The following is a 24,011-nucleotide window of genomic DNA, read 5'->3' as shown; positions in this document are numbered from 1 at the left end:
ATGTTTATATTTGTTCAGATTGTGGAAACGTGACCGTACCAACCAACGGTATGATAATGACCAGTTCTGGAGAGACCACGTTTAATTCATCGTTGCGATTTCAATGTGATATTGGTTATCAACTGGTCGGAAATGACGTCATTTGGTGTGAAGCAACAGGCAAATGGAACAATTCGGTCCCGATTTGCATTCGCAAATGTAACATAATGCTTTGTTTACTATCTTTTAATCACTTGACATTATGAAATAAGACAGAAACTAAAACGAGACAAAATACAAAAATCAGTGTTGCCTGCAAACACGTTAACTAGGATCATTAATGTTCTGTCATTGTTGATATAGGTTTATTAAAACATCATGCAATAATATTTTCCCTTTCGCTTTAATCGTTGCAGATTGCGGTGACCCTACCCCAGAGAATGGCGTCAGTTAACGGGACATCATACCATTTCAATGACGTGGTTTCAGTATCCTGCAATAATGGATATACATTGTCCGGTAGATCTGTCATCCAATGTCAGAGTAATAGTAATTGGACTGATTATCCGATATGCAATATTGTTGGTGAGTGAACATTATAACAAACAATCTATGTACGATAATAAATAGAAACCTATTTAAACGGTAAACAGAATAGAACAATATTAGTTATTTGTCAATCTGAAGTGAACTTATCATGTTTTATTGTTTTTTTCAACTTAGCTTGCGAGCGAATAGTCATTACCAATGGTAAAGTGACCGGTAGATCAACAGAATTTGAGTCAATTATTGAGCTAGAGTGTGATATTGGATATGATCTTCATGGTGACCGAAGAGTAGTATGTCAAGCAAACGGTCAATGGAGTGGCAAACCAACATGCATCATCAAAGGTATTTTATTCCATGTTCACACTAAACACTGCCATTGCGAACGTGTATTTTAACTCGGAGTATATGTTTCATCAAAGTGCCTATATCAAAAGTGTTAAATTTGTTCCAATAATGTTTATTTAAACAACCCAATCTTTAAGATATGTATATTGGTATCCCTAAATGTGTACTGAATCCCTTTCAATTGCCTTTTGAGCAATATAACATGAAATTATATTATCTAAAGAAATGAATGTGTTTTACATATTTATTAGATTGTGGCAATGTCACTTTGCCTTTCAACGGGTCGATCGTAACAAGTCCTATGTTGACTACGTTTAATGCCAAACTGCGATTTAAATGTAATGACGGTTTTCTACTGACCGGAAATGACGTCATGTGGTGTGCCGAAACAGGCGCGTGGAACAGTTCTGTCCCGACATGCAAACAGCAATGTAAATATATGGTTTTGTTCTCCACTACAAATCGCTTTAATAAAATAATACGTGATTGATCTATGCATTTTAATTATTTCGGAAACTATGTTGAAATCCTGTTTACGATTTTTCAGCGGACATTGGTGGGCCTTGTACTGATGCAAAATTGTGCAGGACACACAATGCCATTTGTGAGAACAAGACATGCAAATGCATTTCTGGGGTGGTAGATCGAAGAACAGAAAAGTGCGACATAAGTAAGACATTTATGCCACACAGAGGCATCGTCATATTTAGAACATATCGCTACATTTATAGGCTTTATTATGCACGTTTAACTGTTTTACTCGTTTCACCGTTTGCTGAATTGCATTCAGACAATGCATAGTAAATTTATATAAAAAAATTATATTGGATTTTTTTTCTGTCCATCAAGTGCTGGGGATAATGAAAATAATGTTTATTTAATCCTTTAATCCGCCCTCAACCACATGCATTCTAATTGCAAAAAAAACAAACACCAATAAATAGATACCTTTTTAGCCATATTTATATATTTGAAAAAAAAAAGCCTCTTATGTGTTTCATCACTGTCAATATGCGAACATTTTATTTATATATTTTATATAAGTTCTACATTTTCCATTTGAAAACTATTTAGGTTTGTCTACCCCATTAAACTGAAAATAATATGTCATCTTCAAATTATTTTCTTACGCGCACGCGTACTAGTTTAAAAAACACACAAAAATAATCTTTATCGGCATCACACAGGAAGCCACCCTAGGAACAGTTAACGCTCTTCTTTGAAATTTTCTTGAACCGTTAAATTAATTTTGTAATATATGTAAACTTAAACTTCGTCATGTAGTTAAAAAATATAGAGTGCCCATATGTACGTTTCTAAGCTGCTTTAAAAGAAAAAAATATGTGTAAGTAAATTGTAATTAAGTAATGGCGGACGTTATTTTATATTTGATTTTACAAAGTGCCATTACTGCCATTCGGAAAAGACGAAGGAGATATTATAATGGATCAAGATGATTGCAGCGAACCCATTATTTTTTCACCTGGGATACCAGTTTTCAAGAGAATGAGACGGTCAATGCATGTATGTTGATATATGGTCTTGCAAACAAATAAAATGAATATCACGCTTTTCATTTTCATGTTTATCATCTAATTAATAAACTGATACAATTAACATTTATTAATTACAATTATTTTATGTATTTTTACAGGTATGCAGATGTGGACTCATAAGTTTTGATAAAAAATATAGGAATAACAAACCTGTTCCGGCAGATAGTGGAAAATTAGACATTATTGAACCGACACTTGAAATAACGGACCCGGTTGTGGCAGCATATTTCGCAGACATCCACGTGGACAAAACCTCATCAGTTTCATACAGAACTTACGATATTCTTAATAACTATCCGTACACAGCTAGGGCGACAGAAGACATTCGCGTTCTCGAAAGTTTAATCAAACGGGTTGAAAACATTTCTTCATTTGACGCAGGTTTCGTTTTGATTGCAACATGGAACAGTGTGAAACCGAAAGCGTTGGCATTTAATCGCAATAACGTAAGTTTTGTATAATTTGTCCAATAAATTTAGCAAAAAATGTTCTAAATAAAATAAATAATACGTAAATAAACGTGGCATGTAAGAATACACATCAAGGTGCTTAAGGTTTGCCTCAAACTATCAAGTCATTTTAAAACTAGTAATAGTGATAGTGCGGCATTTACCTGTTACAAATTGAATTACATGAACAGATTCTTGATCAGCGTCTTAACTACAGATCACACGGGAGGGTCATGTTATCACAAATACACATATGTCTCAATATAGGTTAATATTTTCTACGTCAGAGCACCAATCTCATGTGCCATTCTAGTCTAGATGTTTGATGATGTTGACTTGATACGTAAGTGTGTTTGTTTTTAAATAATATCAGCAAGCAACTTTCCAACTGGCCATTGTTTCAAACGGTGAACGGACTTATTCCGTAACAATATACGGACATGAGTTGATGAACTGGGCTCAAAGTTCAACAGAAGAAACGATATCGTTGTGGATCGGTCACGCCGGAGAGAATGGTGCTACATTCAACCACTTGTTCTCGTTCAAACCACCTGCACTTTGGATGGATACGGGTACTAAATCAGGAGGTAATTGTTGTTAAACCTATCAATATCGTCATTCTGATAATAAGCACCATCATAAGCTTCAAACACAACATATATATCTTTATCATTCTGATCATGATAATAATAATTCAAACACAACAAATCTATATTTAACATTCTGATCATGATAATGATCATTCAAACACAACACATCTATCTTTAACATTCTGATCATGATAACGATCATTTTCATATTATTACAACATGTTTCTAAACTGATTGTTTTTAAAGACAATGCAATTACATTGAAGGAATAAGTGGTCTCTTGTTGAAGAATATCGATGAAAACGACTCTGCATTTAGCCATAATGCAGTTGATTGTATAAATGGGTACAACAAAAACAGAAACAGAAAACAGACACTCCAGGTCTACTCCCAACGTCTACCAACGTGTCCTTGTGCCGTCCATTTGGCTCGATGGGACCCTTGGTTTTGGCAGATTCGCTGGAGAATGCACGATAGCAACGATATAATCTGCGTTGATATGATCCCAGGCGAAACTTACAAGCCCTTCGGGAAGGTATGTTTAATTAAAGTATGCAATATATAGTCGAATTATCTAAAGTTAAAAGTTCTAAAAATTAAATATTGTTGCTTTTGACAAAAAACTGTTGTACGACAAATTTCAGTCGTGCTGTTATTACCGTACCTCATTGACATTCGTGGACATGCAGCCACTATCTGGTGGATTTTTAATCTCACATCCGTCATTCTCACCACGTGATCACGAGATAAATGACGTCATCATGAAGGAAAAATGCTGCACGACATCAGAGTACTGCGATCTATATTACCAACTGCATCCTATAGGCACATGCTACACCGTGTCGCCGTACAACTTTGGTAATTGGTTTTGATTGAAAACAATTACCGGTATATGTGTAATATAGAGCTTATTTATAAGCATTCTATGTATATGTTTTTTAAATAAAAAGAGAATATAAATATAAAAAATATGGTAATGTTTCACTTTACTGATAAAATAGATCATGGTATAACAACAAAAGCAAACGCATTTTCCTTTCATTAAAGTATTTTGATGTTTGTTTTTATATAAGTAACCTTAAGACGTTTTATACCCATAATATTAGCTCTTTGATGTGTGCGATACTAATTAGCGTAAAAAATCCACATTCCAGCGCCATGTTGAAGTTACATTAAAATTTGCCGTGTATTTAAAGCATTATTTGTTAGACTAAGATCGGTCCTATAAATAGGCATGACGAATTTGATCGTCTCGCTTGAGTCGTCCTGACTGAAGCAGAAACACGGTATTCCGCAAATTAACATAGACAACCAAAAGGTCAAAAGACCGCACAACAATTATATTCCATTCAGTAAAAACTAAAAAGCTAAAAAAAATAGCCATAATTGAAAATTAACCTCAGTGAGTCTACTAAGTAAATTAGGTTAGGAGTGCTGGGCAAGTTATGTGAGGAAAGACCTCATGAGCTTCGCTATTCGCACACAGAATCGAAACGCAGATGTATTTTCGTAAACAAGGTTAAAACGTTTGTAATGCTCCTTAATGCAAAATTGTCGAATGTTTAAGGTGTGTGTTCTGAAAGGAATTACTCTAAGATGTAACTTTTTGTCTTATCGTTTAGTTTTGAAATGTGAAAGTCATTTATTTGCCAAGATGGCATGTAAATCATTCTGGTGCATAATTGAACGCTGTGCATAGAATCCGATATAAAAACGGTTTTATAATTGAAAATTGCTTGTGTACCAAGATGTCAAGCCCTTTGGTCTAGTGGGTTTCATCAATACCCAGATATAGGTATGTAGTCACCTCCGCCTATAACGAGTCAGGAAACCTAAAAACCATGATAAATATGTCGTTATGCATATTTTGATTTCAATTGTTCAAAATCAATACTGAACGTTGATAAATTCTGTGACTCATCACTGTATTTTTTACATTTACTGATATTTATATTTACTTTTTTTGATGATTTACTGCGATGAAAAATTACATGCTCTGCAAACACATATACATTTTAAATTAATGCATAATTTTAAGAAGTGAAGCCTGCTTCTTCTAGTAGAGAGAAAAAGTGAATTATTCCTTTGATATTCATAATTCATCACTCAGCGTTTAATAAAAAGGATAAAGTCACGTTTTTTATTTCATTAAAATTAAAGGATAGTTGTTGTGTATGGGTTATAGTCAGGAGACTATTTATTGATTTATTTATTTTTTGTCAGGAGAATAGGTAAAAATTAAATCTTACTTTTATGAGGTTTGTCCTCGATGACTAACCTATAATTATATAATAATAAATTAAAATGCAAGTTGTTTGTTTAAGGTTCGTTCTGGGGAGATCCACACATGCGAACATTGGACGGGATGAACTACACATTCAACGGTGTCGGGGAATACGTACTGCTGAACATTGATACGCACAATATTACGTTTTCTCTCCAAGCTAGAACGGAGAGGGCAGTGAAGGCAGACGGGAATCTGTCTGACGCTACAATCTTCACGGCGTTTGCAGCTAGAGATAATACAAATTCATCAGTACACGTTGAGCTTAATAGGGCACATAACAGTAAGTTTAATACACACGGATTTGAGCGATTATAGTTAAATCGCGTTTTCATCAGACAACTATTATTCGTCGTTTTTTGTTTTTAAGCTTCAGAATTTAAAGGAATAAGGTATATTAACATTGTGGGATTATTTTATCATTACCTAGATGTAACTTTGTATGGAAATGGAATCGACCTCACGAAGACACTACGGGAAGTAGGAAATGACACGTTCGTGTTTAGCACTTCCACTCTCACAATTCATGAAGAAGACGACACATTGAGGGTGTCATTCCTTGACACAGGTACATTCATTGTGAACAAAGTCTTGATATTCTTATGATTTTTTTAAAACCTTTATTTGCTTTTATAAATGTACATGTATTTAGTGTATAACACTTTTTAAGAAATAAAGTAGCTTAGGATTCAGATAATGTACTTTATATCATGTTTTGCAAAACATTTCCTTCATCAACAGGGATAACGCTTGAAATAGGAAAACGAGCAGGAATGTTGTCAATGGATACCATTGTACCAAAGACGCTTAACAATGTGACAAAAGGTCTCCTGGGCAATTTTGACGGTGACCCACACAATGACTTTGTATACCCAAATGGGAGCCTTCTACATTTTAATGCAAGTGAGATGGAAATATTTTATTATGGTCAGACGTGTAAGTATTTGTTAAAATACGTATTGTTTTAACTTATATTGATTAAATATTTATGTGAAAAGTATATCGTGTATTAAAAACTTTTGTCGGTCAGTAAGAAACAAATAAGCGCATTTAACCAAATAAATTCAAGCATGTTACAGCTGTATTTTGATGTGTATTACATGTCTAGAATATTTGTTGAATAAGACTGTAATATCGGTACACATTAGTTTAGTTAGACACGTTTCGGATTCTTATGAAGAAAATGTGATTCCAGGGTCCGTGAATGATAGTGTGTCCGTTTTCATCTATGAAGACGGCAAGAAACATTCCGATTATCACAACGCTTCTTACGTACCGCGTTTTCTGGATACAGTTGACAACGCAACACTTGCTGCCGCTATAAAAACATGCAACGGTTCAGAACATATGGAGTGCATTTTCGATTTTGCCTTTACTTTGAACATTGACATTGCAAAGACGACGAACAGCAAACTTGAAACCATTGACATTGGAAAAAAAGAAATAGGTACTTCGGATATCCGTTTTGTGTTTATATTATTTTCGGAAAGATAGCTTCATACATCGTTCAAGTATTGGTTGACACAATAATATATGTTGTTGTTATTTTTAAATAAAACTAGTCCTTAATATAGTGTGTATCAAAATATAATTAAAATATAATGTATCAATTGATTTAATATGACATTTAAATTATGCAGTAACCAACTTGACAAAAAAAGTTCCAACATCATTTATCTTTTTTTAAAGTTCTGAAGTTCTGATATGTGCATTTTATGAGAGAAACAGTTAATGTCATTACGAATTACATTTATCGTGCCGATCGCTGTTTTATATTCCAAAATTTAAGATATGAAAATAAAACATTTTCATTTTATTGTTGTTTTTTCAGCACAAGTCATGCCAACGATAAATAATACGTGCAGCGTAAATGCGACAATTGGGGAACGAATTTCTTGTAAGCTAAATCTTGAGGATGCGCTGGAAATCAAATTTGTGAACCACGAAAATACTGGAACAACATATAACAGAACTTCACATACCCTTTATTTCGAACAGAAGGATGATCTTCCGCATAACATATGGTATGAACAATTATTTAACAGAAATTTGACAATTTATTCACGTTATCATTTACTCGAATTTTACAGTAACATGATATTAATCCATGTATGTTGGGATAACGGAATATCATTAAGGCATATGTATGTTGTACAACACGAACCTGATATTCCGGAGAGCTCGCAGAGCGAGTGCAATACGATAATACACAATCAACGAGTGTGGTTCAACAAATTGGAAAACCAGAGTATATTAGTATTCCATTTATTCTATCAAGCATCCCCTTATAATAAAAGCAAACCGAATGAAATCTCTTGAAAAAAACACACGATATTATTCGTAAACGGTACATTAACACGAGAGGAAAAAATAACAATCACATGTTGTGAAAAGAACTCGATAAATACTTTTGCCTTGTGAGTGTCAAACAAGAACGGGTATTTTCGAAAGTCGCCCTAAACGTTATGAATCTTTACGATACCAAACACATAGAGGTCATCCGTGTTCCAAGCCGTTGAATACAGGAACGAATTTCACACTTTGAAATACGAAACTTCCATCCGGAACCTTTTTTGTGTAATCAAATTACCCCTTGTTTAAGTAAGAATCTCTGTGGGTATATATTTAGAGGATAATACACGGCTGAGCCGGGCCGGTTAGTGATAATCGGCCTGCAGGGAGCATAACGGCCTACAGAAGGGACAATTTTTACATACATAAACCTTTACTATTTACAACAAGAAAGTTATCTCCCTTTATATCAAATACTCATAATTTCACTGTATCTTCTAGATCCAACGGATTTCAGCGGTGTTTCTAACATAGTGTTATGGTATTTATGAATCTTGATCGGATCCTGCCAAATACAACTATGGTTTCATGTTTGTAAATAAATACATGTTTATGTATGTAAAAATTGTCCCTTCTGTTTATGTAAAATTGTTTACACGTTTAGATGTGTTGCGGTGTTAGGGTGGGGTATGTAACTATGAATGAACCATCTTTCAAATGGGGATGGGGATTTCATAGTTTGTTTGCTTCATGCTGCATCGTAGCAAGGCTCACACGCCGAAGTCTCCAATAGGAATATGTCCGTCTGTTTATAGATCCCGGAAAAAAAAATGACGTTGTTGTGAAATATAATGATCTCCCATATATATATATGGGTTATCATTATATTAAATTTATATTTATTTATATTTTTATGTATTCATTAATTAATTAATTTATTTATTTATTTACATGTCAATAGTTAAAGCAACCAGTTAAGCGCATTTGAACGAGCACTCTTGCATGAAAAGGGCGCTATATAAATCCGGTGTAATAATAATAATACTAAGACTAATGCACTATAAACTTAATAAAGAAATAAATACCGTCAAGTTTATTTCATGGCACACGATGGGTTTTTTCATTCAGAAAATTAAGATTATTTTTATAAATCAATACGTTTATTATTTGTATTCGAAACTAGTTTAGAAAAATTTCATTTTAAATTTATGAACATATAAACTTCAGGTTTGTTGCAGTCAATGCCGATGGAAAGCAATCTCAGCAACACACTGTTACGATACAGCTATGCACTGGGTGTCATGGTAATGGACACTGCTCTACGACAGTGCGGCCAGACCCTCGAGAAAATGCACATTTCAAGTATTCCTCGTGTGTTTGCAACCCTGGATACACCGGTTAGTCAACGCTAGATGTTTAGACAACAGAACATATTGAAAACTGTCAGTCACTATTAACAGCGAACATGCAAGCACAAAGTATTAAAAGCATTTTGTAAAATCATAAATATGTTCAAATATTTTATTTACAGAATAAAATATCGCATACACAAACGTACGTATTTTGTGCAATGCTTAAAATATGTGCGGAGATAAAGATTCAGAACAGTGGTTTTTCAATATATTCAGACACGCACGCTTATGCAATCTGATTTCCTGGCCGTTTGTCTGTTTCTATAAGCTAAACATGCTCACTATTTGCAATATTATTTCAGGCGACGATTGTGATAAAGAATACGACTGGTGCGCTGAACGTCCCTGCTCCCTTGGCAGAAACTGCACCAACGTCCCCCAGAACGGAACATACTCGTGTTCTCTTTGCCCAAATGGATATGCTGGAGTGCCGGGAACAAACGATTGCATTGGTACATGTGTACTTGTCGGATATAAGAAAAGAAAAAAAAATCGAAATAATTTGTTTTCTTTTAGTCTATGGGTTGACATTTATTTATCATTTCTATTCTTCATATAAATATTAAGTTTGTTTACAAAAAAATATATGTTAAACACGTGATAATTGTTGGTGTCGCTGCCCTTATAATTTTTTTGTACATGATGTTTGTATGAAAGCCCTATTTTATTCTCGTGCTAAGATTGACATATTTTCCATACAAACGAGACTAAGAAATTAATTATTGTTGTTCTTGATAGATATTAACGAATGTGACAAAACTAGCCCCTGCGACCACATATGTATCAATACTGAAGGAAGTTACGCGTGTGATTGTGATGAAGGATTCCGGGTAGACACAAACAACGGACATAGATGCATTGGTATGTAATGCGAGGCTCTACCAATTAGGTTATGTAAAGTCAACAGCATGAAAGGAAGACACATTCAACACTCAGTTAAATAGTATATTATGTTATGCTAAAAGTTTGTTATCAGACATTCAGGTCACGGTAAAGTTTAAGTCGATATATTTTATAAATTCAAAAATTCAAACCACAAAGCTCAAAATATAACACATCATATGTTAACGATACATATTTTTAAAAGTAAGAACATATGCAGATAAGGTCTCACTTTCCATTAGGAAGGGGATTCTCCTACCTGATAAAGTTGAACTTCACTTGTTTTATACTAGTTCTTTGTTTTAAATAGTAAACCAAACGTTCTTATATTAAAAGGTCATTTTTGTTTTCTTGATATGTTTTTTGGTTGTATGTACTGAATGTATTTTATGTATAAGTTCAGTTAACACATGTCTTAGTTATTTCTTATAGATATCAACGAATGCAACGAGGCTACACACAACTGCACTCAGATCTGCGATAACACGATAGGTGGCTTTCTCTGCAAATGTCTGTCTGGTTATGCCTTCGACGTTTCTGATTGGACATGTTTGCAAGGTCTGTTTAAACGTTCTGCTTATAATAACATATGATAAAGAATCCAATCTTATAAAAAATGTATAATATAGTGTTTGGACAAGACTCCATATAGAATCCAGAAACGTCATATTGGAGTAAATGTTATAGTACCAAATGAAACGACCATAACAATGAATACACTTATTTACGTTTGGTTGCTGTAGTGTATTGTTTTTCGTGCTTAAAGGTCTGAACATATTGATTCACACTGCATCAGTTTTAGTTGTTTCCGGACAGGATACTATTTTTACAATTACAGATGATTCTGATCCGTGTGCTGCTTCAACAATTGACTGCAGTCAAACTTCGGGCTGTACACTAAGTAGGGAAAACAAGACCACGTGCTTCTGTGATGCAGGATTCATGTTGAATGAAACTTCATTGAAGTGTCAAGGTTAGTCTATTTAATACAATCCGAACAAATACACTCCCCGTATAGTGCAATAACAATTTATTTAGAGTGATACGCGTTTTTTTAAAGAACAAAACATGATAGAGAGCTTTGTTTGCAGATGTTGACGAATGCTCTCAAAATATTTGTGCCCAAGACTGCACAAACACGATCGGCAGTTTTCAATGCAGCTGCATAGCGGGCTATCAGCTGGAAGACAGGGTCTCCTGTAAACGTAAGTATATGCACACACAATAACCCATTATGTTAAAGCAATATGGTTCAGGCTCAAAAATTTATTTGATAAATGTACATAACGTTGCCAGTAGTACAGAGTATTGACAGAGCTTTCATTAGTAGCATGTACAATAATTTGATTATTTTCTTCCTGTTCGAAAAGCATGTGTGTTACCGTACTGGGGTGTAAATTGTGAACATACATGTGACTGCTCTGGACGAGGTGCAGAGAGATGCGACCCAGTCAGAGGGTGCATGTGTTCTCAAGGTTGGACAGGAAGATCATGTGACGATGACGTCGACGAGTGCAAGAATCATATGGGTGTCTGCAACGATGCCAGGAAGTCATGCATTAACAATATGGGATCTTTTAGGTGTGATTGTTTGCCGGGTTACAATGAGGATGTTGATGGAAAGTGCCAAGGTTTGTACAAAATGACACAAAATAAAAAGAAGTTGTTTCTGTAGATACAAATACATAACAAATGCAATGTCTTGTAAACCTCATGAATATCATCGAACATTTACTTACTCCAAATACCATTAATACATACATGAAAATACATGTTCCAATATGTATATGTTTATGTGTGTTTATAGTCATCGTGTACACCACATGTACAACATAATATTAAAAATAAAATGTATATTAGCGACTTTCTGATAAAAAGTACTTTTATGTAATTACGTTTTCATTTTAAAATTGCAAAATCTTTGTTTCAGACATAGAAGAGTGCACGGATCCTCAGTTGAACGAGTGTAGTCAGACGTGTTTGAATGCTGAAGGCAGCTATACTTGTGGATGTGGACCCGGCTATACGGAAGTCAACTCGACATATTGTTCCGGTACATTTAATATTTTTACAAAGTTGCTTGAATGTTGGGGACTTCGATACTTTGCCAAGTATTTGTCTTGTGGCTTGATGTCACTGAGTTTGCTGAATTCGGTTACCAAAAACATTCAGTAAATGAATTGCGCTTTACTGTAGACCATAAACAATTTGATTTTGCCGAAATAAGATTATGGGTCGTAAAAGTACTGTAGCCCAGAGGTCTATTTTTTTTCGGACGATTACCGTGTGCGACAAACATCGGGTTTACTTGGCAAGGATGACGCAAGCAGTGTTTATAAATATTGAAAGTTAATAATTCAATAATGATTATGAGGAGAAAACATATTATTACTACCAGCTTGTCTTCATTTAGTCGTTTGTAATACTTTGTTTAACAAATGGATGTACGATATTTTCGAAAGTAGTTTAGTCATCTGATATTACGTATTTTTTCTGGTCTTTAAACAAGAGTTTCAACAGTTACTTCAATTGTATAATATACAAAATATGATTCGAATTTGAAAAAATGCACTTTTCAATATGATACGAATTGTTGATTTGGACATTTTCATTTGAAGTCAAAGACGATTTATATTGCAAGTAATACATTCTGTTTGCAGACATAGATGAGTGCAATCTACAAGTGGCGGCCTGTGATCAGATGTGTGAAAACCATCCAGGATATTACAACTGTTATTGTCACTTCGGATACAGACTTAATGACGACCGATCGACATGCAGCAAAGGTACACTATGACCCACAATCAGAAAAACGTTAATGTTAAAAAATATCACTATGTTATGTTATTTCAAAACACTGAACTTTGTCTGGTTATGATTTAAAACATAAAACTCGTATAAAAACCATTTTAAACACAGTTAAGATGTCTCGAAATGAAATTGTATTCCCCTTTACTGAATTGTGTAAGTTATGTAAAAATATGCGATATCTTTCGATATTTTCTTCAGTGAAAGACTTTTGCAAGGAATTACGAAATCTTACATGCGCAGGCTACTGTGTGCTAGAGGACAAAGTCCCATCCTGTAAGTGTCATCAAGGCTTTCAACTTGCCTCTGACCAACAAAGTTGTACAGGTAAATGTTGCTTCGTTTGTAGTTTATTTTAGCATTCGTATTTATTCACTTGGAAGTGGTGTGTGTAAATACAAATTTGTACAATATTATGTTAATGCACAGAATTGAACATTTACTATGCTATTATTATGTTTTAGAGCTGTTAACTGTCGTGTTGTACATATCAGTTTAAAAAGTGTGTTTTTCGATTCATGACAAACTTTTGAACATAAAAAAGTATTTTAAAAAAAGTAGAAAAGTAAAGTTCCTTTTTGCCACGTAAGAAAGAATAAAAACAATATATGTTAAATTTGTTTATCGTTATAGATATCAATGAATGTGAGGAGGACAACAAATGTTCCGAAAGGGCAATATGTACGAATACTGAAGGTTCATTTGTTTGTGAATGTCCAGTTGGTATGAAGCTGCAAAATACCAAACGAACTTGTACAGGTGAATGAATTCAATACCTATTTATACGCGAAAACATTTTAAAGAAATAATCGATCTTTTTGGGAAACTAGATTTAAAATTAAAACGTCTCATATAGGTGAGTACATGTTTAAGTTATCGATAGTATTTTTGCATTTGATATTGCATTTCGAAATAGACCACTGTGTTCCCCCTTATCAGACTGGACAAGTTAAAGGAAAAAACAACAACATATTGTGTAATTATTTGATATTTTTTTTAAGAATGTGACAAGTACCACTATGGTAGAGATTGTTCGCTAACGTGTTCGTGTATAAACGGAGTATGCAACAGTACAGTAGGTAAGTGTTATTCCTTGAGAACCTCAAAAGCGTCTTCTTCTAACAATAATAATAATAATAATAATAAAAATAATAATAATTAAATAAATAATAAGAATAAAATATATAATAATAATAATAATAAATTTACTACTACTACTACTACTACTACTACTACTACTACTACTATTACTACTACTACTATTACTACTACTACTAATAATAATAATAATACTAATAATAATAAAAATTATAATCATAATAATAATAAAAATAATAATAGTTATTATAAAAATAACAATAACTATAATAATAATAATAATCTTTAAATAATATTGACAACTACTTATACTAGTTTTTACAATACTAAAACAACATTACCTACCACTACTATTAGTACCATTACTTTTCCTGAGTATTTACTGCTACTAATCTTACTAAAATTCTAAAACATGTATAATGTTTATCGCTACAAATTGATTCTCCTTGAAGGGTGTGTTTGTAACACGGGTTGGACAGGAGTCAGTTGTGACGTTGATTTGGACGAATGCAGCGATAATAACTTTGTTTGTTATGAACCAAATACACAATGCTTGAATATGCCTGGCAGCGCCGCTTGTGTCTGTCTAGAGGGCTTGCAGAAAAATATGTCATCCGGAATGTGTGACGGTAGGTCATTCCGTAGTTAAGTTATAATTATTTATTATCTATAGTTTATAATGTGAAGAATATCATATCAATTTATACATTTATTTTCTTGTTTTCATAATAAAATAAAGTAATTTAGAATGAACAATCCATTGATAAATTTATTTATAACCATCCAAAGTAAACTGTAAACGCATTAAACAGACACAGTTAATGGGCACTGATCATATTCGTTTTATCTTTGGCATAAATAAAAGGCTTTCCTTTTATATTGCAAAAATACCTGTTTTAACGCAATTCACATTGTTTAGATGTGAACGAATGTTCGACAGCTGACATGAACACATGTGATCAGATTTGTACCAACACATACGGAGGTTATGTTTGTAGTTGCAGAGCAGGTTTTGTTCTTAGGAATGGAAACTGTAACGGTTTGTTATTTAATACTATGCATTTTTTGTATGTGTATACATAAAATATGAAAAATATGAGGTCATTGTTATGATATAGTTTATTATACCATAATGCGTTGAAAAAAGTTTGTGTGTATGTGTGTCTTTGCTGAAATACATTTGTTGTGCCTTTTCTGCTAGGGCTACGCAACCATGTTCATACATTAGACACATGCTTCTCGACACACATATTATTTTGTAAAATATTTAAATGCTAAATTTATGTTTATTTAGACATAAACGAATGTCTGGGTGATAACGAATGTCAACAACAGTGTGCGAACACTATCGGTAGCTACAGATGCTTCTGTAGATCGGGATTTACCCTTGATCTTACTGACAGAAAGTCTTGCCTTGGTAAGTGTTTCATTACTATAATTAATAAATATAATTAACTCTTTTCAATTATTATTCGCTATATTTCTGTGTACAAAATATATAAAGAGAATTTGTGAATATCTGTTCATGTTTAGCATATTTTTAGAGCAAATAAAATTGAATGATAAATAATTGATTGTTCCGTCAGTTGAAAAAGAGTGCACATCAAATCAATCGGCTCTCTGCTCTGGCGTTGCGAAGTGTTCCGTTTCCAATAGCGAGGTTATGTGTGTTTGCCCAAACGGGTACAATGGCACTAATTGTTCAGGTACGACTTATGAGATATTGACATTTTATGCATATTTTGGGTTAAAATAAACTGTATTTTCAAAACATGCTCGTAGTACTATTTTCAAAATAGTTTCATTGTAAATTCCTAGTTATATTACGCGTCACAGTAAATAATGATCTCTAACCTTAGGTTAAATGTTTGTAAAAACGGCGAGACACTTAATATATCTTATTCATATGTGTTAAAATCGTTAGAGTCACTAAGAAGTTGTTGTTTTGCGGCACCTAAATTTGGTATCAAAAATCTTGCAAAGTTCATTGGATAGGATTATATTACTACAAATATCTTTGCTCTTATTTTTAGCCAACGCAATCATGATCTCTTTCAGACATCGACGAGTGTGTGATTGGCAAAAATACGTGTAGTCAAGACTGCAACAATACTGATGGTGGGTACAGATGCCAATGCAAAGAAGGATATGTTCTTCAAAACGACAATGCAACTTGTACAGGTAACTAGTATTCACATTTTTTGACGTATTGGTTTAATCAATATATGACAGTTATGTGCGTATTTGTCATTTCAAACTTATAAACTCATTGTCCCACTATTGCACAAAACATGTCATAATAACTTGCGTCCAAATAAAATATCAAAACTTGCCGTTATTGAAACAAGTTAAGACTACATGCTACATTAAATATCGTTTACAAACTTTCATCAGTATCAAAGTCAAATTGATTGAGAACAAAAACTGTAGAGTTTTATCTCCAAAGATCAAACTGGCTTCATTAAAGAGCGTGTTAAAAACTTATGACATTTCAAAATATAATTAATGTTATAATTTACCATGAATTTTACTACTAATACCAATTTTTCAAGGCATGTGATATCCTATCTTTCCTATTTAGAGAAACAATTTGTATATATTTTTAAATTTTGGACCAATGTTCCGAAAATGGATCTCCATATTTTTGCATATTACTGTGGCCTCCATACAGATAATTGGAGTACACTACTTTCTATACATATGGAGCTCAAGTCAATGAGACACGACACGTTCTTATATAGTTATTGTATGTGCAGAATTGTTTAACATTATATATAGAAAAAGAAAAGCAAATTAAATGTGAACTAATTAAGGACCGAGCACAAACTGACAACACATCTTTATAACTAATTGGGTCTTACCCATTCCTTTATTTTACATTAGACATGTTTTACGAATGCTCAATATTATCTGGAGTGAAAATATATTATTTTATGACTATGATAATTTGGATAAGTTCTATGAAGATCAGTACTAGGTCAGTATAAACTAAATACAAACCGATATGGGAAGCAAATAGTTTTAATATTGTTGCTATAAATGAAGAAAACATGGTAATTAAATCTTTTCAAAATCAACATTACCAAGATTAAAGTAAACCATTTGAATCTTATGAATAGTATACCAATACAAAAATATTAGTATTATATTCACACCCTGTTCCTCTACGGAGGTATTTGTTTGTATCACTACCAACTCTCAATCGGGACACTACGAAGCAAATAATTAAGCATTTGTATGACTTCCTGTTTGCAGAAACTGGTAAAATAAAAGATACAGTAATTATTCAAGAACATGAAGAAGCTTAAACTGATAGATGTATGTCATTTTGAAAAAAAAAACAGTATAATTTAACATTGCTGAATAAGTTATTAATATTAAAATATACAAGTAATATGTTTTAACAGAAACTATGTTGTTATATATATATATATATATATATATATATATATATATATATATATATATATATATATATATATATAATTTATAGATTAAAATCAATATTTTACAAGGAAAATGTTTTAACTTAAACTGTGCTTAAAATTGACCTTACGTTTAACAATTTTACGACTATGCCTGTAGTTGATAGTAATAACATTTAGATATGTCACTTTTCTACAATCATAAAATTTAAAATTTCCCCTTATTTTAAGAATATTACACGTCTGTCTGAGATGAGAATTCGCTATGTACGATATATTTCTATAGAACGGTAGAATTGTTTTTCCAAATAAACTTTGTAATCCCATATTGTATCAAATGTGATATTACTTATTGTACCATTGAAAACATTTTTGACATACTTATGATAAAAAAAATTCAAGGTCTATATTAAAAGTACATAGCAAATGGTACCAATGTAGAATAGTCCACATAATCTTTACATACACACATTTGTGGATGTTTAAAATGGCAATCGTTGCTGATAAGCTACACATTTTGTACAAATGACATAGAAAGAATAATATACTTGCTTTGTTCGCATATTCAGGAAATTATTTTATTTGCTATCAATGTTGATAATGGAAAAAGCTTAATCTTACCTATTAAGCTAAAGCATGTTAAAACAAAATTTAAATAGTCAATGCCTAGAAATTTAACAATATTGTTTTGTTTGCCTAACTTAAACAAGAATTCCGTCTACATTAGAACTTGTAAATTGCATAAATGCATCTTTGGAAATATAGAAAATTGCATAAAAAAACAGAAGAACTTTTAAAGAACTGTTCACCTGTCAGCACGTTTAAAAATACATTATCTATAAAGTATTATATATTACTATATACTAGATCAAATACGTAAGTGTATGTTTTCTGTTGAACTTAAACATTACGTATTTTGTATAACATATACATGTATGTATGTATGTATGTATGTATGTATGTATGTATGTATGTATGTATGTATGTATGTATGTATGTATGTATGTATGTATGTATGTATGTATGTATGTATGTATGTATGTATGTATGTATGTATGTATGTATGTATGTATGTATGTATGTATGTATGTATGTATGTATGTATGTATGTATGCATGCATGCATGCATGCGCATGCATGCATGTATGTATGTATGAATGTATGTATGTATGTATGTATGTATGTATGTATGTATGTATGTATGTATGTATGTATGTATGTATGTATGTATGTATGGATGGATGGATGGATGGATGGATGGATGGATGGATGGATGGATGGATGGATGGATGGATGGATGGATGGATGGATGGATGGATGGATGGATGGATGGATGGATGGATGGATGGATGGATGGATGGATGGATGGATGAATGGATGTATGAATGTATGGATGTATGTATGTATGTATGTATGTAGGTAGGTAGGTAGGTATATATGCATGCATATATGTGTGTATGTATGTATGTTTATGTGTGCGTGCGTGCCTACGTGTATGTATGTATGCGCGTGCTGCGAATGTCATGTGTATAACTCATAAATCATATCGATGTTTATTGTCATCTTCAAATTCAAGGCTTTAATGTCAAAAATGTTATCATAGGTATTTGCATTAGATTTTTATTTTCTTTGTTTGGTAACATTCAACGGTTTGATCCTAATATCAAAATAGGCTATTTATATCCTTTTTTCAGAATGCATCAACTGGACATACGGTAAAAATTGTTTGAGCAAGTGTGAATGTAATGTTACCAATACTAATACATGCAATTCAACAAACGGAAAGTGCATGTGTTTAAAAGGATGGCAAGGGAAACGATGTTCTGATGATGTTGACGAATGTACGTCAACCCAAAATGTGTGTCCCACTTATTCAAACTGTATAAACCTGTCAGGCGGCTTTACGTGCGAATGTTACCACGGATACCTTAAGAACAGCTCCGGTCAATGTCAAGGTACTTAATGCTCAACATTAAATTATAAATGTTTACCACACATGAATTTACTCAGAAGATTTGCGTATCTGATAACGCTACTAATGTTTTTGTGTCAAAGCGCTCTGTGCACGAACAATTGCCTTGTGATTCTATATATAAATATGATTTATAGAACGTACGTCTCTTATATATTTAATGATTATTGTTGAACGACAAAGACCTTTTAAGTTTGTGTTAAAACTAAAAACTTATGTTTTGTGCACATTAGTACTCTAACGTACACGTTGTTATGAACATGGCTTTTTTAATTTAAAGGGGGTGTTTCTTTTTCAGCATGTCCCCAAGGTCGTTTTGGCAAAGGCTGTACTAGCAAATGTTTGTGTGACATGTCCCACACATCCGATTGCAATATTGCAAACGGGAGCTGCAAGTGTGACGCAGGATGGATGGGTCCCACATGTAATGCAGACGTCGACGAGTGTTTGTCAATAAACGGCTTCAAATGTCATGCAAACTCGACGTGTGTCAATACGCGGGGTAGTTACAAGTGCCATTGTGATCCGGGATTTAAAACGGGCAGGAAAGGCGATAGCTGTATAGGTGACTATTGTTCAAATTTCGCCATTAGGTGTATGCTACCATACGTTGACCCTATATTAGTAACAAGAGAATCGTTTCGTAATGCATGATAAGGTTTAATCATGTTGTGTTCCAATCAGTAAATATTTTTACCCAATGCATTTACGAATGCGTAGCGTTTTATTATGTAATATGCGTGTCCATGATTTTTTTACGTAAATAATATAAAATTCTACCGAAGCAAAGTTGCAACTTCAATCATACGTTATTTTCGCTATTCAACGTGTTTTTGTATGGAACACACAGCCAAGCGATTTTATTTGACACTTTCTGTCGGCACGACAGTATTTAATAAAAAGCAAAATACCGTGTTATTGTTGTTTCTTCAGAGTGCACAGACAATACTTACGGAAATGAATGTTCCGCGCCGTGCGAATGCGTTAAGGATCATACGCTTTCCAACACCAAGTCATGTGAAACTGTCCTTGGGACGTGCTTGTGCACGGGGAACTGGGTGGGTAAGGCTTGCGAAATTGACGTCGATGAGTGCAAAACAGATGCTTGCAAAGATAAAAACTCTATATGTGTAAACCTAAACGGATCCTTCGCATGCTACTGCAAGAGAGGTTTTGTTGAAGATGATGTTTCAAAATATTGTACGAAAGTTACGAAAGGTAATGAATTTACATATTATACTTTATTGCAGATTCATGTAACATGTTTGTCTTAAAAAGAAAGCATATAATCAAACACGTTACGTTGATAGTAATACACATTAAACAATTTATATGTTACAGAGAAGAATTATGAACAACTAGACCTGCAGATCACATTGAACATTTCAATTGACCAAGATCTTGATCTCACATCAGACGAAACGTTTGCAGCGGTTGCCACTAAAGTAACGTTATCGGTATGTACGTCGTTATCAATATATATAAATAAATGTCTTTGATGAAACACAAAAAAGACACGACGTTCCCTTGATTTCGTTAAAGTGTATGTATAGCATCTGACGCGACTTTACTTACGAATATCCAGAACAAGCTGAATGGAATATTGTATGAAATGACAACTTGTGTCAGAGATTGATCGTAAATGTTGACAACGTCCTGCGATTGATTTGTAAAAGAAATTTAATCCAATGAACATGCTTCCAATGTGACCTTACGCGTGTTTAGGGTCAAACTAATAATCTTTATAGTATTTTTACATGTAAAACATGATATATGATGCGATAACTATACTTGTATAATAATCGTGTTTTTACATCGTCTAGCATCTGTTGCTAATTGTATATACACACTTAAAAACACGATTTTTTGTACATTAAAATATAAATGTTACGCAATAAGAATTTTATTGCAGCTTCGGACGTACCTGTTGCGTTTCGTTACACATTTCAAAATTGTCGTTACGGATCTGAGGTATGTCGTTATATTTCTGGCTGTTTCGCGTATTTATACTTTTAACTATGAAATGCAATCAATGAATCATTGACAATTATATGTACGATTTTTAAATACAGCGCAATAATGACAATCGGTTGTATCCATTTAACAGAAAAAAAGGTAGCTTAGTAGCAAACTACTCACTGTTCTACGCTAATAATGTCGACTCATCTACACAAGTACTGAATGCCTTAGTTGGACTCATGGAAGGAACTTTCACCAACTTTGATGGACGAAGTGTACAAGCAATGTCAGGTTATTGACTATTTATGTCCACTGCAGTCAGACAATGTCGAATGTATTGGTCAATCTTCTCAATTTCAATAATTAGATTGTTTTATTTGATATTTTTATTAAAATTAATATTAATGAATATTATTAATATTTTAATTATTTGATTATTGCCAAACATGCTCCCATAGTATAGTCGCTCTTAGTATGCTATGCATTGGCAAAGGTTATCCTTAATGAAAAACCTTCAATTTTAATAAACGATGACTATCATTTCTCTGGAATTGTTCAGAACAATCAGCCAGCCTCGCCGTGCTGTGTGGATTGTACGAGAAGGGCAAAGGTCCCTGTGAATACGGAACGGTGTGCGACGTTATAGACAATGCCCCGATGTGCGTATTGGATGTTTTTCCCAAAGGTTGGAATTACGTTTTCTGTTATATACCATTCCTATAATAATGCAACATTTTGTTTGTAATCACAAACTAAATGAAAATAATATCCATAGGAATTACCACTATGCAACGATACCATTTCAAAACAAAACATTCAAGTACAATAGGTATATTTCCGTTGAACCTATTTATTAAAATTTATTGAGTGAAAATATAGCTAAGCCGTGTATATTTATGTATTTCACATAAATATAACACATTTCGTCCATATTTGGAAACATACACTTGTATTAAATGTATTTTATTACACGTATAGTATGTTCAAATAATTTTTAGTGTATGAATACATATATTTGCATAACAATTCATAATTTTAAGTAATTTAAATAATAAAAGTATGAAATATATATTTAAGAATCAAAGAATCATTTGCTGGTTTTGGGACATGCACATTTGCGGTGTTTGTGTAGTCCATTGGATATCAACTAATTCGTTTATATCGTTGTAGTATCTCTTTTTATTATTTATATTGGACAAACTGATATCAAAATCAATTTTAATTAATCATGGACTACCATTATTTACTCTGAAAGTAAGCCAATGAAGTTTTTTATTTCCGGATCATGATTTATCAGATTTGGTACTTTTCACTATAAACAACATGCAAAAAAAATCACATTGAATTATAGACAATGTCGTTCGCTTAAGTGCAGACTGCTTTTTTTCAAGTCAAGTCAATTTTATTTTGTAAACAAAGGCCTCCGGCCCAAAATACATAGTAACACTGTTACTAAATATCAGATCATATCAGAGTTGTGTCTAGTACATATTTATAAAAAATACATACGGGTTGTGATAATATGGCAATATACATTATAAAGTTATTCATATTTTAGATATTAACATAGTTGCGCTTAGAACATAAGCTATAAAGATATTATAATCGTATTAAATTGTATTTGGTACACTTGAAGAAAGCATGGTATTCGCAATCCAGATATCGAATTTCGTTTGTAGAACAATTGTTACATATCTGTTCTCTTTTTGTACATCATTGTGTCTACACAGTTCGATTTGTAATTTGTGGTTTGAGACTATGATAGTTCATAATGACCAAAAATGGCTGCCCATAGTTTACCAACCATGGCTAACCATGTTGTCAGACATATGAACTACCATGCTTGGAAGTACATAGTTATAGGTTTTAGGTTTATTATAATAAACAAATGACAAGTTTATGTTGGTATTTGTGTAATCCGATTGCATTATTTCAATACACTTTATTATGTTTGGTCTTTCTAGTAAAATTTATGTATATACTATTTTCCTTATATCATCATATAAGGAACATTCTAATACATTCGTATTTGCAGCTTTTCAGATTTGTCAGAGTACGTTGGTGTTGTTAACCCTTTGCATGCTGGGTAATTTGTCATCTGCTAAAATGTCGTCTGCTGAATTTCTAAAATTAGCATTTTCTTCACTTTTTTTCAAAGAATACTATCAGAATAGCAAACAGTTTGGATCCAGATGAGACGCCACGTTTTGTGGCGTCTCATCTGGATCCAAACTGTTTGCAAAGGCCTTTAAAATCCGGTTCCAGCGCTTAAAGGGTTAACACTTGTTTGTTCTAAAAGACTCAACCGTTTCTCTCAGTTTTAAAGTAAGCTTGCTGTTACCTGGTCTCACGTTAGGAGTTTGTTTAACCGTCAAATTTGGACTGTTTAGAATGTTTTCGTTTACATGTAA

At 33.0% G+C, this 24,011-nt stretch overlaps 1 protein-coding gene across 1 annotated transcript in view; it reads left to right on the top strand.

The window, feature by feature from the left end:
* The window catches only part of LOC127851584 (uncharacterized), a 28,960-nt gene that overhangs the window by 885 nt on the left and 4,064 nt on the right, over positions 1–24,011 (top strand). Inside the window, exons 3-41 of the mRNA XM_052385421.1 lie at positions 19–198; positions 396–564; positions 703–870; positions 1,125–1,304; positions 1,421–1,543; positions 2,276–2,397; positions 2,528–2,875; positions 3,252–3,465; positions 3,735–4,003; positions 4,113–4,326; positions 5,793–6,035; positions 6,183–6,320; positions 6,494–6,688; positions 6,948–7,199; positions 7,584–7,776; positions 9,272–9,441; positions 9,759–9,908; positions 10,195–10,317; positions 10,771–10,896; positions 11,177–11,311; positions 11,430–11,543; positions 11,709–11,969; positions 12,269–12,391; positions 12,999–13,124; positions 13,348–13,473; positions 13,780–13,905; positions 14,148–14,225; positions 14,697–14,873; positions 15,164–15,283; positions 15,539–15,661; positions 15,831–15,950; positions 16,303–16,425; positions 19,364–19,624; positions 19,940–20,206; positions 20,575–20,859; positions 20,983–21,098; positions 21,554–21,612; positions 21,749–21,891; positions 22,160–22,285. Coding sequence (XP_052241381.1) covers positions 133–198; positions 396–564; positions 703–870; positions 1,125–1,304; positions 1,421–1,543; positions 2,276–2,397; positions 2,528–2,875; positions 3,252–3,465; positions 3,735–4,003; positions 4,113–4,326; positions 5,793–6,035; positions 6,183–6,320; positions 6,494–6,688; positions 6,948–7,199; positions 7,584–7,776; positions 9,272–9,441; positions 9,759–9,908; positions 10,195–10,317; positions 10,771–10,896; positions 11,177–11,311; positions 11,430–11,543; positions 11,709–11,969; positions 12,269–12,391; positions 12,999–13,124; positions 13,348–13,473; positions 13,780–13,905; positions 14,148–14,225; positions 14,697–14,873; positions 15,164–15,283; positions 15,539–15,661; positions 15,831–15,950; positions 16,303–16,425; positions 19,364–19,624; positions 19,940–20,206; positions 20,575–20,859; positions 20,983–21,098; positions 21,554–21,612; positions 21,749–21,891; positions 22,160–22,285 — 6,472 coding nt within the window. The 5' untranslated portion in view covers positions 19–132. The remainder of the gene's footprint in view (positions 1–18; positions 199–395; positions 565–702; positions 871–1,124; positions 1,305–1,420; positions 1,544–2,275; positions 2,398–2,527; positions 2,876–3,251; positions 3,466–3,734; positions 4,004–4,112; positions 4,327–5,792; positions 6,036–6,182; positions 6,321–6,493; positions 6,689–6,947; positions 7,200–7,583; positions 7,777–9,271; positions 9,442–9,758; positions 9,909–10,194; positions 10,318–10,770; positions 10,897–11,176; positions 11,312–11,429; positions 11,544–11,708; positions 11,970–12,268; positions 12,392–12,998; positions 13,125–13,347; positions 13,474–13,779; positions 13,906–14,147; positions 14,226–14,696; positions 14,874–15,163; positions 15,284–15,538; positions 15,662–15,830; positions 15,951–16,302; positions 16,426–19,363; positions 19,625–19,939; positions 20,207–20,574; positions 20,860–20,982; positions 21,099–21,553; positions 21,613–21,748; positions 21,892–22,159; positions 22,286–24,011) is intronic.

This window comes from Dreissena polymorpha, chromosome 11 (genome assembly GCF_020536995.1).
Source record: "Dreissena polymorpha isolate Duluth1 chromosome 11, UMN_Dpol_1.0, whole genome shotgun sequence".
Taxonomy (NCBI): domain Eukaryota; kingdom Metazoa; phylum Mollusca; class Bivalvia; order Myida; family Dreissenidae; genus Dreissena; species Dreissena polymorpha.
Note: the sequence above shows the minus strand (reverse complement) of the source record. Positions and strands in the feature narration are given on the sequence as shown.